This window comes from Sodiomyces alcalophilus (genome assembly GCF_042370955.1).
Source record: "Sodiomyces alcalophilus JCM 7366 unplaced genomic scaffold ACRALscaffold_4, whole genome shotgun sequence".
Classification (NCBI taxonomy): domain Eukaryota; kingdom Fungi; phylum Ascomycota; class Sordariomycetes; order Glomerellales; family Plectosphaerellaceae; genus Sodiomyces; species Sodiomyces alcalophilus.
The window spans coordinates 3,669,738-3,687,200 of record NW_027263535.1 but is presented as its reverse complement, the minus strand read 5'-3'; the positions used below and the strand labels follow the sequence as shown (position 1 = coordinate 3,687,200).

The 17,463-nt window shown below is 40.3% G+C and overlaps 1 protein-coding gene across 1 annotated transcript; it reads left to right on the top strand.

The window, feature by feature from the left end:
• Positions 1–6,831: 6,831 nt before the first annotated feature.
• Positions 6,832–16,619, top strand: ACRALDRAFT_210707 (uncharacterized protein; the record flags this gene model as incomplete). Its single annotated transcript, XM_071023322.1, has 3 exons — positions 6,832–6,838; positions 15,838–16,000; positions 16,607–16,619. The coding sequence occupies 3 exons, from the start codon at positions 6,832–6,834 to the stop codon at positions 16,617–16,619; spliced, it is 183 nt and encodes a 60-aa protein (XP_070875146.1).
• Positions 16,620–17,463: the final 844 nt, after the last annotated feature.

Below are 17,463 nucleotides of genomic sequence, written 5' to 3'. Positions count from 1 at the left end.
ATGATTATTCGATCTTAGTAAGGTTCGCGTACTAATCCTATTAAACGACTATAGAGACTATTCTAGTTACACGATCCTAGGGTAAGTAACTATTCGTTATTAATAAAGTGCCTCCCCTTAAATAGGACCGGGCGATAAGCAGCGACTATTAAGCCATAGCCCTAATAGTGCCGATAAGGAACCACTTATACACGCGCCCCTGACTATGTTTATTAGCCCTTAAACGTAAAGTATAGGGGTCTATATACTAAACCTCTATTTAGTTAAATAGCTGTATATAGCGTACTAAGCGGACACGTAGCTAAAGCGGTACCGGTTAACCGTAGTCTACTAAGTAAATCGCCTCCCCTTTATTAGGACTAGGCGAGTAAGCGATAAGTATAAGAGTCCACGAGTATTAGTTACCTAATAGACCCGTATTTAAAATAACCTATCGAATACTAAATAATATTATCGTGGAACCCGCTTAATAATAACCGACGCTCCTTACCCCGTTCTCCTAGACTCTCCCCCGACGCTAAGGGATCTAAAAGGCGTATATCCCCTCGCTATAATAGCGAACGCCTATCTAGATATAGCCGAAAAGGTTCTTATGCCTAAATATCGGCTACTCCTCTTTATAGCCGAGCAAGCAGGGAACCTCCCTGGTACTAATAGAGCTAGCTATGCTATAACCTCTAAAGGAAAAGTCTCTAAAGCTATCCTGCCCCCTTAACTAACTTATCCTGCTAAGTGGGTTATTTATCACGACTTTTTCGTGAAGGTATTCTATAATTGGCTAAAAAAGGAACCCGAGTATATCGACCTTTATAAGTCTATAGTTATACCCTATAGTAGCGTAGTAAAGGGAAAGGAGCTAGCCCCTTTTACCGCCGGCTATAATTCTCCGCCGGTAAAACTAAAAATTAAGGTTAAGGGATCGGAATCGCTTTTAATCCGCCCTGCTATAAGTATAGTCGAATAGCCGGTTAGAAGTTTCCCTAAAGATATAGCGGAAAGCCCTTCTTTAAAGTACGCTAAACCTTCTAAAGGAATACCCGACTATACCCTAACGCCTATAGCCGTATACCATTCTCTAACTAGGAAAGTTACTAAGCCGATACTATAAGTAACCGCGATAAGCGTATAAGCCCCACGCCCTCCGATATTATATATTACCCTTATAACGAGACGGAGGATATCGGATCTAGGAACGGTAGGAATCCGGAACGCTAATAGTACCGGGTAGCCTCTCCGGGTAATAGTCCCCCCGGATATAATCCCCCCGGGGCAGGTTCTCCCCTAAGGAATATACTAGGCGTTAGCTACCCGGAACTATACCTATATATATAATAATTAGATCTGCTTACTATCCTCGGCTAGCGCGATAACTAGACGTACCGGTTTAAGGCTAATGACCTAGGCTATTTTAAGCCTCCCTTATACTTTACTACCGACTAGGATCTTAAAACCGAGGGAACTAAACTAATCTATATAGATATCTTCCGCTTTACCGACGTAATAGAGTAGTATACCGGCCTAAGTGCCTAGCACCGCGAGTCCCTTTTATACGGACTAGCCCGCTATCTATTAGGCGAGGTATCCGTATAGTTTATAAGCCTTAATAAGGGATGATATTTACACCTTATTATAATAGCCACCGTTACCGAATAGAAGACCGCCTTATAGGAAAGGTTCTGATTACCTTAAAAGGAAGCCGAGTATAAGCTAAGACGCGAGCGATATACCCTAGACGATATAGTTACCCGCTATAATATCCGTGTCTTTATAGATAAGGTAATTCGATTAGCGAAGGCGGCTAATAAACCTAGAGGTAAGTATTTAGCTCTTATATAGGATCGCTTAGACGCTAACCTAGCGAATACTATTCCCTATCCCGGACCGGAGACTATAGCGACCGACTTTATAAATAGCCTAGCTAGTATAATACTAGGATAATACCGGAATTATACTAATAGAGCCTAGAAGGTACTTATTACCCGACGAACCCTACTATAGATCGAACGGATATCGACCTCGAACTAATCTTCCTAGGTATACTCGCCTTTTCCTTAATACCCGGATCGACGCGGTAGCCCGGCTTTATACTACTCGCCGTAGCCAGAACGATATTCCCTAGCGCTAGATTATCGCCTACTATTCCCGGAATATCGCTTACTAGGACTAGGACTAGGACTAGGATAATTTCGCCGGAATAACCGCGCCCTACTAGCCCTAGGAACGCTAAACCGCTATATAAATAAACGCGGATAACGGCTCTTAGCTAATAATACGTCCGATTAATTAGCGTATAGAAACCGGAACTTTTACTAGGAATAATCCAGGGATCTAGTAAATACTATTATCGATAACAAGGTCTTCGATAAAGGATATAAGAATAATAAGGAACCGGAGGACCTATACTATTTTAAAGAGGAGTCTAATAGTTCCGAGGACCTTATAGATAATAAAGCCAAGACCGATAAAGGCAGCCATTAACTATACTAGGTCGCGGATAAACCCGGATTTATACCTAAGTACCGTAATCTCTACTAAGTACGACGATAATATATTAGGTATAGATAGCTAATAAGATCTAATAATAAGGCCCTCCGCTATAAGAAGTCCTATTCCTACCTATTCCTAATAAAGGAATAAGGCGGTTAGGACTCTCCGCTAATTAAAGGCGCCCTATAGGAAGTAATAGACCCTATAGCCGGCCTATACGGTTATATATATATAAGGGTCTAAGTTTATATAACCCTAGATAGCGCTCCCTTCGAAGCTTATATTAATTTAGGTGCCTTACGATACGTTATAAGCTAGCACCTTCTCCTTTACCTCCCTAATATCGAAGTCGACACGTCTAAGAGATCTACGCTTCGTGGCGTGGGTACCTCGGATACTATCGGATAGGCTTCGTTTACCCTGCTAGTATAAGGCATGGTAGACGGCTAGCCCCGAGTCGGACGGCTATATATAAAGGCTTAGGTGGTTCCTAAACTTAAAGCCGGTCTGCTCCTTAGGGAGGAATTTAACTATCCGAATAAGGTTAATATCCTTAATTCGCGGGACGCTATCCAGATTAGGTCCTATAAAGGTCTTATTATCCCGGCGTATATCTTTACTAAATATTCGTTAATTAGGCGCCGATTAAAAGCCGCTAAGAAGGTTATTATTCTACCGTATTAGTATAGATTCGTCCTATTTAAGGAACGGAACGTAACCTTAGACTTTATAGAATTCTAACCGGATATTAAGGGTTTACTAAACTATATCCTTAGCGAAGGGATATCCGTCCTAATCTATAACGCTAGCGACCGGCCACTACTTATTTCCCGGGGTAGTAAGCTAGGGTATATAAATCCCTTTTACGTTAACGGGTATTTTAATATAGAGTAAGATAAAGCCCGCGATATTCTAATAAAACGATTAGAGGCCGCTAAGAAGTCCCTAAGTCCGGAAGGATAAGGCGATATCTTTAGAGGGTATTTATTTATTAGCGGGAAGCTCGGAATCGCTAAGAGCCTAGATACCCCGACTAAAGCGACTCTAGAAGGTATAACTATCTACGACTATAGAGCCCGCTTTATACGATGCTTTACTAGTATTATCGGTAACTATCCTAAGGTTTAGATAGACTAAGGCGTTATCGATATAGATAAGAAGGACTATATACGCGTTCCCTTAATTAACGGGTAGTATACCTAAAGGATTAGTTAAAAGCTATATCCGCTTAGCTATAAGGACTAAGCCTTTCTAGACTAGACCCTGGACGGACTCCACGACTAGGACTATATAGAATAGACGTTAGCACTAACGCCCTTTAGTACTCCGGTTTTTATTATAGAGTAAGAGGTAAAAGGTAAATATAAAGGCCGTATAGTGGTTAACCTTTATACCCTAAATAAGGTTACTATCCTAGATATATACCTGATACCGCTTTAGGACGAAGTTATTAAGCGACTCCGAGGGAAGAAGTTTATCTCTATTATTAACGTCTAGGCTTTCTTTTACTAGTTCCTTATATACGAACCGTACCGCGAGCGGTTTATTATTATTTCTTAATAAGGATAGGAACGATTAAAGGTCGCCCTGGTAGGCTTCCGTAATTCGCCCGCGCACGTTTAATGTTATATAGACTAGCTCCTTTACCTATACTAGGACTTTATCTCCGCCTTTATCGATAATATCGTTATTACATCGGATACCGAGGACGACTATGCTAAGCACTTAAGCACGGTACTCTCCCTATTTAGTAAAAAGAGGATTAGTATCTCTCCTAATAAGTCTTTTATCGGATATCCGTTAGTTTAACTATTAGGATTTAAGGTCGACGCTTTTAGGCTATTAAACACTAAAGAATATACCGAGGCTCTATAAAAGATTCGCCCTGCGACTTCTCTTTAGTCCTTAGAATATTAGATCGGGATAATAGGGTGGCTTCGCTATCTTATTCCCCGATTCTTTTACCGAATCGCTCACCTTAAGTAATAAAAAACGACCCTTTTTACCGAGGCCCGTTAAATCGGGAAAGATAAGGGATAGGCCTATAAGGCGTATACTAAACGTATAATATTCGAGGCTATTATTAAAGAGTTAGCTACGTTCTATAATATTACCGGCGCTCTTGCCTTAGATACTTACCTATTCTATTATATCCTTACTAAGATCCTCTTTATCTAGCTAAACGCCTTTAAAAAGCACGGGTTCTCCGTTATACTCTTTTAGTTAGTCGATAAGACTAAATGGCTTACTAAAGGAACCTTTAAGAAGACCGATATTCGATTAGTGCTTTATATTAGTAAGGGGCTTAATGCCGCTAAAGAAAAGTACTGGCCTACGGAACTTAAGGTTACCTGCCTAGTATAGGCTGTTCGTAAGACCCGTACTATTATTTAGTCCGTTTATCGTAACCCGACTATAGTCCTTATAGACTATGCTACCACCGTTAATATTATAAAGTCGATAGTCCTGTTTAGCACCGATAAGACTAGGCTGAATATAAAGCTTACCCTCTCCTCCGAGTTTCTTAGCTAATTCTAATTAGATTATCGATATATCCTAGGTAAGACGAATATTATAGCCGACGCTTTGTCTTAGCTGCCTACCACCGATAGCCCCCCGGCTAAAGGTCTAGGCGAATTAGACCGGATTTCGGAAGACTAGGCTATACACTATATTAGCGAAATCTTAATAAAGGACGATATACGATAAAGGATTATCGAAGGATACGCTAATAATTCGAAGTAGGCACCTATCTTTACCTAAACCACTAACTATAACTTATTAGTTAAGATCCTTTTTAAGGTGGATAATAGTCTCCTATACTAGGTGGACTTAAATAAGAGAAAACGCCTTTATATCCCCTTCTCCCTATATAAGGAATTCCTCTAGGCCGCCTATAATAACCGGCACTATTTCGGAGCTAAACGGATATAGTATAATTTAGTTAGCCGCTTTATAATCCTATAACTCTATAAGGAGCTCGACTTATATATCGCTAAATATAAAATATATTATACCTACTAAATAGATCGGCAGGCTCCCCTTAACAAGATATAGCCTATCCTAACACCCCTAATCCCCTTCTATACTATCGCTATAGACTTTATTATCGGACTACCCGAAGTGCCCTCTATAAGGACACCGTAGTAGCGCGAAGGCTTCCCTTTATTCGATACCCTCCTAACCGTCACGGATAAGTTCTTAAAGGCCTCCCTGCTTATCCCTGGCTATAATACCTATACCGTAAAGGACTAGGCGTCCGTGCTCTTTTAAGCCCTCTAGATAGGTAACTAGGGTATCCCCCGCGCTATTATCTTAGATCGTGACCCTAAGTTCTTATTAGACTTTTAGATAACTCTATAGAAGGTAGCTAGAACTAAGCTAAAGTTCTTAACGGCCTAGTATCCCTAAACCGATAATATTTCCGAGAGGAAGAACTAAACCGTTAAGATCGGGATACGTATATACCTAGCGGATAACCTAAACGCCCTATAGCCGAAGGTGATTATACCTTTATAGTTTAACTTAAATAACGCCTTTAATAAGATACTTAGCTATATACTAAATAAGATACTATACGGTACTAAAACGAATAGTCCGCTTAACCTAATCGGTAATATTAATCCTAAGTTTATATACGAGATATTCTAGGAGGACACGAAACTTATTATTATAATAGCTTAGATATATATAAAGCGCCTATACGATAAGAAACGGCGTAACGTTCGGTTTTAGCCCGGCGACCGCGTATACGTCCGCCTTAGCCGCGGATACTTGCTCCTAGGTAAGGCTAGCCCTAAGCTTAGTGCTTAACGGATAGACCCCTTTAAGGTCCTTAAGTAAGTATCACTGCTAGTATACCGATTAGATCTACCTAAGACTCTTAATATACACCCCGTTATTAGTATCGCTTAACTTTAAATAGTTAGGTTCGCGGAGATACCTAAGACTAAAGGACCCGTTAATATATAAGATAAGGACTAAAAGTAATAGCGGGACCTATATAAGCACTATAAGATCGAAGCTATCCTAGATAAACGGATTACTCGTAAAGGAAGAAGTAAGCTATATACCGAGTACCTTATTTAATAAAAGGACTGGCCGGACTAGTAGAATATCTGGATACCCGTAGACGTAATAGAAGCTCTGGATTTAGTAAAGGAATTCGAAGAATATTAAAGAGCTTTAAAGGTGCTTTGTTTAGTATTAAAGGGAACGAAAGAAGCTAAAAGACCAGAGCCCGGCGAGCTCTAAAGAACTAAAGGGACCTATTCAGCCTCGCGGCGGAGCCAGGCTAGAGCTAAAGAACTATCCCCTATAATAACGAACACTCCTTTAGAAGGCATGACCGGTATAGAAGGAATAACACTATCTAATCTCGAATAGGTAAGAATAGAAGCCTTACCGGCTATATAGCCCCGGCGTACACGTAAATCAGCCCGGCTAGCTCGAAAATAAAAAGAATTCTCTTAGCCGCTAATAGCTTCGCTATTTCCCTTTATTCTTTACCTATAGCTAAGAGATTATAATATTTATCTTCGCTATAAACCTGCTTAGCAATATCGTTATAATCATCCCTCTATCATAATCCTATACTTAACCACTACTAATACTATTCCTCTATTACTTTCCCCTATTACCGCTAAACGGTATACTCCTTACCTACTAGAAATAGCTCCCCCTAATTAAGTTTATTTTACCCTAATCCATCCTATACTACTAGTACTAGATATTCCTAAACCCGAACTACTTAATGCCCCTTAATATAATATACTACGTCGTCGTATACCTAACGGACGTGTATAGATTAAAGGACTAAGAACTTAGGGACGAGTTTACTCGTTAATTCAGAAATAATCGAGACGGGTCTGGCCTAACCTTTAAAGGCTATTTCCGCGTAATAACACTATTCGGCGATAAAAATTATATCGCCTATTACCTTATTATAACGGGACCAGCTTTTAAGGAGTGGTATGCTAGTCACGAGAGCATCGTAAAGAAGTACCGTCGTTAAGTAACGGAGAGGGGTTACGACGACCCCTAAAATAGACGATTAGAGCGCACTATCTTCGTACCCAAAAGCATTACTAATAAGTGCGTCACTATAACTATAGCGAAGCAGATCGTACTAGAGTACCCGTAGCCTTAGTTCTTATTAGATAGTAATTAAACTATCGCTTAGTGGCCTTAGTATAAGTAATTATTCGAGTAGTATCTTGTAATAGCTTATTATAATACACCCCGCGGACCTAATAGTTAGTTCTTATACGGATCGGCCCGCCAGACTAGCAGAGTAATAGTAATAAAGACGGGCTCCCCTATACGTGTAAATAATACGCCGATAGCTTACTAGAGCCTAAACCTATATAGCGCTAACCTATCCGCCACGATAATTAATAAAATTAACAAGACTAATAGTATTAGCCTTACGTTAGCCGATATGATCGATAAGCTTAGCGAGGGTAATATTAACGTAGACTTATTTATTACCGTAACTAAAGAGCACCATGAATATATCTAATAGTATGCCGTAATTATTAAGGACTATATATAGACGCTAAAAGAACGACCTACGCTAGCTATCCGTTCGGTTATAGATATTCTGGTCTAGATAAGCCTATAACTATCCCCCACCGATACCGGCGCCGCTATACCTACTAGTATCACCGCTTCTAGGAAGCGGCTATATAACGGGTCAGGCCTAGCGGGTCTAAGTAGACGAATATTCTTTACTAGACACGGAGAAGATACGATATAGGTATAGGCGGCTAAAGCCTTCGCCGCCAGGCTTAAGGACCCTAACGCCCGGGCTTAGAGAATAGACTTCGAAACGGACGGTTAGATACTAGCTATTATAAGCTAGCGTAGTCACGCTATTATTACCCCGCTACCGACCGCTAAGTTTATAATATAGTTTATCGAGGACCACGTTATACTTAACGAAGTATAGTAGGTAGCCGACCTGCTATTCCTTATCGTAATATAGCGTATAGAACGCTTTACGTAGGTGGCCTAATTAGATAACGATAGAGTACTAGACGATACTAAGAAGAATACTATGTCCCTTCGCCTAACCACCGACGCCTAGATGGTAATAGACCTTATCCACTATACCGCCGCTATTTATAACTATTATAGTAAGAATAGCCGTAAGGGGCTTCTGGTCTTATACGATATAGCGGGCGAAGACCTAAAGAAACGCCTAGACGATATTACCCCCGAGGACGTAGCCGCTATCCTCGACTTGCCTATAATGGAATAGGGATTACCTAACCTAGAGCCTAAGGCTCCGGAGGTCGAGATACTATAAAGGAACGGCACCGGAGGATTCGGCTTATTTACCTTTGGATTTCCTTTTTTTTTTCGTCTCTTCCCTCTTTTAGGTTTTTATTATTTTCCTTTATCTACACTAAGTCCCGGGTTAGTAATTACGCGGAGGGGGATAGGCGGCCAGGTATAGTTACTAGTGCTATAAATAGAGCCTAACGGAGTTAGGAGTCGCGCTATAAAGCGCTATTATATACTATAGTTTTTTCCTTTTTATTAAGTTTAGCCTCGGCTAAGAATAAAGATTATAACCACGTCTACCACTTATTATTAGTATAATAATCGGCCACGCCGAGTCTAAGTCGGACGTCGTAGACCTTAAGGGACGGGGAAGCCCGCGGGACGCAGGGCTTTATCTCTCCCGGGGTATATACTACGCACTACTATCCGGCACTATACCAGGACCTAAAACTATACGGTTCTAGATTAATGCTAGCACTATATAGGCACTAAACCCGTATAGCGCCGGATTAATACTAGCTATATACTAGCACTAAACCAGTATAGCGCTAGACCGGTGCTAGTACCGTCCTAGCACTATACCCAGTATAGCGCCTAGCCTTAGATAGCCCGAGGTTCCCCCGTAGATATATATAGGACTCTCTAGGGAGACCTTATATTTCCATAAAGAGACCTTACACGTGATATTTTTATAGGGCCATAACAAAGCCATAAAGCCGCTTAAGTACGGCACCTCTTTTTATATACACGCCTAACTGTATATCGTACTGTACTCTTACACCACTACTCGATATTCCCCAAAGTCAGTGATTTCTTAAGGCATAAGCAGCCTAAAACTGGCCCTCAAGTCATCTGGTATAGGGAAGAAAAGGGGCATAGGAATAATAGTACTTACTACCTAGTAGATTCGAAATCGTAGCCACTAAAGTACTATAGCCGGGCACCGCGGGAATGATCTAAAAATGTCCCTGTAAATGGAAGAACTCAAATAGAAATGTTAAGTACAGGTATCTACTTAAGCTATACATATAAATTGTATAGGATACTTGGGGAGCTTCACGGCTTTGTCATGGCCCCATAAAATCCCACGAAGAAGTCACGTGTGAGGTCTCTCTATGGAAATGTGAGGTCTCCCTAGAGAGTCCTATATATATAACCGGAACCTCGCCCTCTCCTTAAGAGAATCTATCCTATTTATATATTATTTACTATACCCTAAGGTTGCCTAACTTAAATCCTCTTATAGGTCCTATAGTACTGGCTGGCCAGAGATATATACGGTTAGTGTATATTAAGTACCCCGTGTGCTACCGGCGTGGCCATAATCTGCAGGGCTACTAGATACTATTCCCGGAGTTAGCGCCGGAGGGTTTTTAAGCCAACGACCCTATTAAGAGGCTCGTGGAGAAGTCCTTTAGGATAGACCGGGATCTATAGAGCGCTATAGAGAAGATTAGGTCCCGGAATAAAAAGAAAAGGACTACCGCCACCACCGAATATAAAGTAACTAATAATAATAATAAAGTCGGTAGCGGCGGCGGTAACAGTGATAATAATAATAAAGTCTTCGAGGAGGCGTGACTATATACGGCTATAAAAGCCGCCGGTAATAATAATAAAGTCTTCTTTAAGAGGACCGCGAAGCTAGAAAAGCTTATAGGAGCTACGTAAGGCAAGGCGCTAAACACCGTCCGTTATAAGCCACGCCGGCTAGAAGCTCCGCCGGCCGCCCTCTCGGTAGCAGTATATCTATTATGTTAGTCCGCTATTTTAGACTTAGGTGCTATATCCCACGTTTTCTATAATAGAAGCAGATTTACGGATTATAGACCGGCCCGTCCCGATAATGTTATAATCGCCGGCACTATAACGGTGCCGATTTAAGGATACAGAGATATTATTATTATAATAGAAGGAACGGCCGGCCCGATAAAGTTCTGGTTAAAAGACGTAGCCTACTACGAAGATTTTATCTATAACCTAGTCTCTAATAAGAAGATACGGCAGAACGGTTATTAGTAGGATTAAGAGCTACTAAACGGTTATATACGCCGCCGTAACCGATTAATCCCTTATAAGCTAAGTATCCACTACGATTAAACCGTTATAGAGCTGTTTCTAGTTACTAACGCCCCCGTTACTATTACTCTTCTAGCCCCGAGTCTACTAATTCGAAAACCGATTAAGAGAGCAGCTAGCTAAGCCGATAGTAATCTATAGTATCTACGGTTAGGGCACGCTGGCCATAATATAATAAAATAACTAGAAGAGTAGTTATAGGGCGTTAAACTAAAGGGGCTAGGAATAGTAGAGTATAATGCCTGCGCTTAATCGAAGATAGGTTATTAGATTAGCCGGAGGACCCGTATAGCTCTAAGCTACGCCGGTAAGAGGTGGGCGATCGATTTTACAGATTTCCTACTAACCGCTAACGGATATATACGGATTATATTCTTTACGGATCGATATAGCGGATTCATAGCCTGCTACGTTATAACGTTAAAAAGGGCCTCCGAAATCTATATAGTTATAAACTAATATATACGATGGGTTTAGAGTTAAACTAACCGGCAGGTACAGGTCTTTAAGTGTGATAACGAACTGATATAATTGCTCGAAATATAAGGTATAGCTAAGGGTTTTAGTATCTAATTAGAGTCCTCTTTAGCAGAGACCCCCGTATAGAACGGTGGTGCCGAAAGATCTAGGGCTATTATCGTGGAGAAGGCACGAGCTATACGAATATACTCCCGAGTACCCGATTTCCTATAGGTTAAAGTTATTCCTACTACCGCTTACGTATAAAACAGAAGGCCTAAATAACGCCTTAGCTAGAAGACCCTATTCGAAGTTATCTATTAACATAAGCCGTAGCTAGGGTACCTTCGGGCCTTTAGTTATAAAGCTTTTCCTATAACCAGAGTAGCTCTAATAAGGTCTAGAAAGCTTTAAAACCGGCTAGCGCCGCGGGCCTATATCGGCTACCTTATAGGCTATGATTTAACTAATATATACCGTATCTAGGTTCCTGGCCTTTAAAGGAACGAAATTATCCGTACACGTGACGTTATCTTTAACGAATAAGAGTATTTTAACGGCAGACTGGAAGCCGTAAAGGACGATTTACGTTAATTAACGGAAGAGCAGCTAGCGGATATCGTTAATCAGATCCGTCTACCAGAGTTATATATAATTAAGCAAGGCGAGCCGTAAGATAAGGTAGCCGATACGTTTATAATAGCATACTTCGAGCCTATTCTCTAGTCGGGCAGCGAGGTTAACGAACCTCTCCTAAGGGCTACGCCTGCCGGCCTCGAGGCTTAGGGGGTAGAACTGTTTATAAAGCATAAGAGGCCGGAACGGTAGGAGGAGCTTATAGAGCCTATAAGGCCGGAGCTAGAAAAAGACTTTTCTATGGCTACGATTAATCACTAACGCCCGGATAGTCACCTTCTAACTCTACTAGAAACCCCTCCTTAGGTAGGGCTTATAGCGGCTGCTTTTACGGGCTATATGCCTATAGAGTAGGGGGGAGCTAAATTTCGAAGCTATAGTAGTAACCGAGTCTGGATGTCTGCTTTTAACGCAGGAAGATATACCCTATTAGTCCGTAATTTGAATAGTAAGCCGCTAACGAAGTTAAAAATCAAAAAGGCACTTAAAAGACCCCGTAAAATACACCGTAGGTAACTGCCGGCCCCTTCGAAGAACTAATAAGACCTTAAAAACCACCTATATAAAATCCTGTTCCGATAAGCCTAAAGGGATTACCTAAAGAGTTATAAAGAGATAGGCTCGTGGATAATGCCGAAAGATAGGGCGAAGGGGTATTAAATGCTAGGCTATATATAGGTAATAACCTATAAATTTAATAAGCACGGCTTTTTATAAAAGTATAAGGTTAGATTAGTGGTCCATAGAGATTAATAGTATTAGGACTCGTTGGAATATATATATATAGCCACTCTCGCCGGTCGGTCTTTTAGATCGCTAATAGCGATCGCCGCTTGTTTCGACCTATCCTTAATATAGTATAATATCGTTAACGCCTTTATACACGCCCCTTTACCCCATGATATATATATATATACGGTTCCCGCCCGGGACCGCGGTGCCGGGTTAACTGCTATTGCTAAAGAAGGCGTTATACGGACTACGGGAGTCTTTATTGCTATAGTAAAAGTATATTATAGAAGTGCTAAAAAGAGACGGGTTTAAGATAGTGCCGTCAAAGCTCTGCTGCTTTATACGCCGTGGGCTAATCCTGTTTTTTTATATAGATAATATCGTGATCGGCTTTAAGGAAGACTTTAAGGAAGAGATAGAATAGGCTATCGTAAACTTATAAAAGCACTACGCCCTAGAAGGCGGGCAGCCACTATAATAGTTCCTTAGGATTAAGGTTATTCGGGACCGTCCCTCGAGGAGGATATAGTTATTATAACGCGATTATATCGTGAAGATAGGATATCTGTTATTAACGGTATCTAACCATAAACCTATAAGTCCTATAAAGCCGGCAGAGCTATTACCGTACGCTAGGAAATCCACTACCGTTAAGAGCTATTAATAAAAGATAGGATTAGTTCTATACGCTATAGTGATTATACGCCCCGATATCGCCTTTATAGTATCACGACTCTATAGATTTAATATAAATCCAAGCCGTTAGTATTACGAAGCAGTTGACTATTTAATCCGATATCTGCTAGCTATATAAACCTACGCCCGAGAACTAGGTGGTAGCGACTCTATTAAGGTATTCACCGACGCGTCCTTTATAGATAACTTAATTAATCGTAAAAGCAGTTAGGTATTTATAATACGCCTATTTAAAGGCATAATAGCCTAGTAAGCCAATAAGTAAGTAACGGTAATAACGTTAATAATAGAGGCAGAGCTGCTCTCGCTGGTATAAGGCGCGAAGGAAGGGATATTTATAAAAAGGCTATTAGAGGCGATGGGTATAATATTTAACGACGATCCACGATTATAGATACGATACGATAATAGCTAAACGATACGCCTAGTAACGGCGGAGATCGCTTAATTAAATACCCGATTACGGTATATAGATATATATAACTATTAGTTATAAAAGGCGTAGCAGAGTGGAAGGATTAAAGTTAGTTACGTTATAAGCGCCGATATAATCGCTAATAGATTAACGAAGATCCTATCTAGGGAAAAGTTTATAAGCTTTAGAAAACAGGTAGGAGTAATAGATATACAGGGACGCCTTTATATAAATAAGCTGGAGGAGATCTTACTGGAATATCTAGAAGAGCTAGAAGAGAAATTCGATAGGAGCTACGTGGATGTTATAAAAGGGGATATATCGATGGAAGACGCCTATGAATAACGTTAACTAAGTAACTGTTATATAGTTACTTAGTTAGGGGGGTGTGTCGTATAGGCTGGCCTAAAGCAGGTTCGGAGCGGGTTATTCCGGGCCCGAAAAGTGGGAGTAGATCTGCCGCAGGAATAAGGGCAGGAATTTAGCACTACGATCAGAGATTTCCACAGAGTTAATTAAATTAACAGATCGATCGCTTATTTTACGCAATTGAGTTGTACGCTGTTTGCAACATATTGTCGCTACGATCAATTGAGTGTATCATCGGTACGATTAATTGAGTGTATTGTCGGTATCGTCGCTACGATCGATTAAGTGTATCGTCGCTACGATGAATTGAGTGTATCGTGGCTACGATTAATTGAGTGTATCGTCGGTATCGTCGCTGCGGTTATTTTACGCGGATATCTTATAGTATATAGAAGTATCTGAGTATAATCGGAACAAGCGGGCAGGTGTCACCGGCTGTTAACATAGGACCCCAGTCGGAATATCCGATTGCCCTAGTCGGAATATCCTCACCTATATTCTAAAACACACTGCTAATACTTTAAAGCTATAGCCGGGACCTACTAACTATTAAAACCCTACTACCACTGCCCCGGCACCACTAAGATACTACCACGGGAACGACTTATATCCTTATAAGTTTAACGACTATTAGTATACTAATAGTATACCGCTCCTTTTCTAGTAGTGTTAGCGTACACTTCTATATCCTCGGGTTTTTTACCTCTAAGACGCTTAGTATATCTAAGATAACTATTTATAATCAGAAACGGCCGCCTATCGGTATCACGCCGGCACCCTAAGGGCGCGCCTAGGAATACCCACGGCAGAACTTATAAGGCGCTAGCCTAGTAGTAATAAGCATTATTCTTTTTCTTAGACTACTTTTTTTAGGAGGTATCTTAGAAATAATTAGTACCGGACCCGTAACCGATATATACCCCCTACGGTACCCCTTTACTTATAGCGGCGGTCCTAGCTTATTAATTAATCTAACCGTTGTTATCATATAATTGCCTATAACCTATCTTATTAGCCCGCTCTAAAACCACTAACCTCCCGCTTATACTACCACTTATAAATTAATAATACTAAAACGACCGTATATCTTTATACGCCGCTAAATATATATTATTAGTAACTACGGTATAGAGCCGGGTATAGAGACGGGAATCAAGGGGCGGGCGGCTTATAGGTAAACCTACGATATCGCGATAAGAGGGTTAAAAGAGGAAAAACGAAAAAAAGGGCAGAGGCCCTTAAAATTCTTAATTAACTTAACTATAGTTATAAAAGACTACCGAATTCGGTAGGCATATATAATAAAGGCAGGAGCTCCTGCTAAACCCCCCGCCTAAAGGGAAGGTATAAATGAAGCCGGCCACCCCGATATAGGGAGAATCCCCGGAAACCGGAACTGCTACGGCCCTCTTTCGGCTCCCTATATAGTATGCCGTACCCTAGGCTAACCCAAAATCCCTAGCCTACTACTTTCCTATTAGCCACTAAACTAAAGGTATAATCCAGATACGTATCGAGCTACTACTAGGACCCCCGAGGCCCCGACGCGGCACTAATCCTAATCAGGAGAGTATAGGGGTTTTTCTACCCGCACGGGTTATTCCCCCCTATAACCAGCTAAGAAGGACCGTATAGCCTAAGCCGGGCTCCTAGATTAGTTAGGATGGCGGAGTAAGAGAATAATAATAATAATAATAATAATAATAATAATAATAATAATAATAATAATAATAATAATAATAATAATAATAATAATAATAATAATAATAATAATAATAATAATAATAATAATAATAATAATAATAATAATAATAATAATAATAATAATAATAATAATAAGTATAATATCTAAGTTAAAAAAAAGAGTATATAGTTATAGCTATATAGCTAGACGTCTACTTTATAACCAGCCCAACCTATACTATAATACTATACGTATTATACGTATATATATACTTAGCTTATAATATATATTATATAAATACACTAGGTATCGTAAACACGATACGTTGGTTATTACCTAAGCTAATAACGTGCCGTGATAACCGTCGCGTAGGCTGTTTATATAATAGTCGCTACTTAATCTTTTAGGGTCTGTTGCCAGTCCCGGATCCAGGAACAAATCCCAGAGCTTAGCTATATACACATACTCGCGTAAGAAACAGAAATCCTACGGATCTACGAATTTAATAGCTTTTTGCTTGATTTTCCTCTCTTTCACACGTATAGCCTACTACTTATAGCCTAGTTTATTAAAAGTAATAACCGGACTTAGTTCTTTTTATCTATTATTATCAATATATAAAGTTATAAACCTATTAAGAGTACTCTTTGTTAATATTATACTTATAATAAGTAATAATTATATAAATATACTAGGTATCGTAAATACGATATCTTAGTTATGACTTAAGCAAATAACGTGGCGTGACAACCGCCGTATAGGCTGTTAACGTAACAGTCGCCACCCAATCTTTCAGGGTCTTTTACCAGCCCCGGATCCAGGAAGAAATCCCAGAAGTCAGTTCTTTATATATAACTACGCGTTTACGTAACAAGCAGTAATCCTACGGATCTACGAATTCAACAGTTATTTTGCTTAATTCCTCTCTTCCGCGCGTACAGCCTACTACTCGTAGCCTAATTTATTAAAAGGTTATAAGCCCGGGTTAGCAAAGAAGGAAATCTACTCTTTTCTACCCTATTATTCTACTCGAAATACTAAAAAGACTCCCGCCTTTTTAGGCCACGTAAAAATACCAAAAAGACTCCTACCTGCCTTTTCAGGCCATCCCTTTGTCCTCCCCCGGTCGCAGATCCTTGTCTCCGACCGTACGAAATCCCTTTATCTCCCGAAGACAGCCAATCGATTCGAACCGTTCGTTCCGATACCACGGTTTAAAGCTCTTTATTCTTCCTAATACGGTTACCAAGAGCTATGCCAAGCTCCTCCTAACCGGGAAGAACCACACGATCGGAATAAGACTCTTTATCACGATCGGATATACTGTTCCTTTGTTTATAAAGGGACTTTTTAAAAAAGAAGGATAACGAATACGTGGATTAAACGCAGCTGCTTTTATAGCAGTTATAGCTCCACGAATAACAGCTATATTAATTAAGCCACTTAACCTACCGCGCTGCCTGTAATAACAGGATATCGTAACGTGGTATATAAGCTTTTAGCAAAAAGTCCGCCTATGGAAATCCTGTTATTCGCTTTATACAAGCATCGCTTTTCTTCGCGCCGCGAGATCTATAAATAGCTTCACCGTTTAGACCCACTTTTGGACCCACTTTTC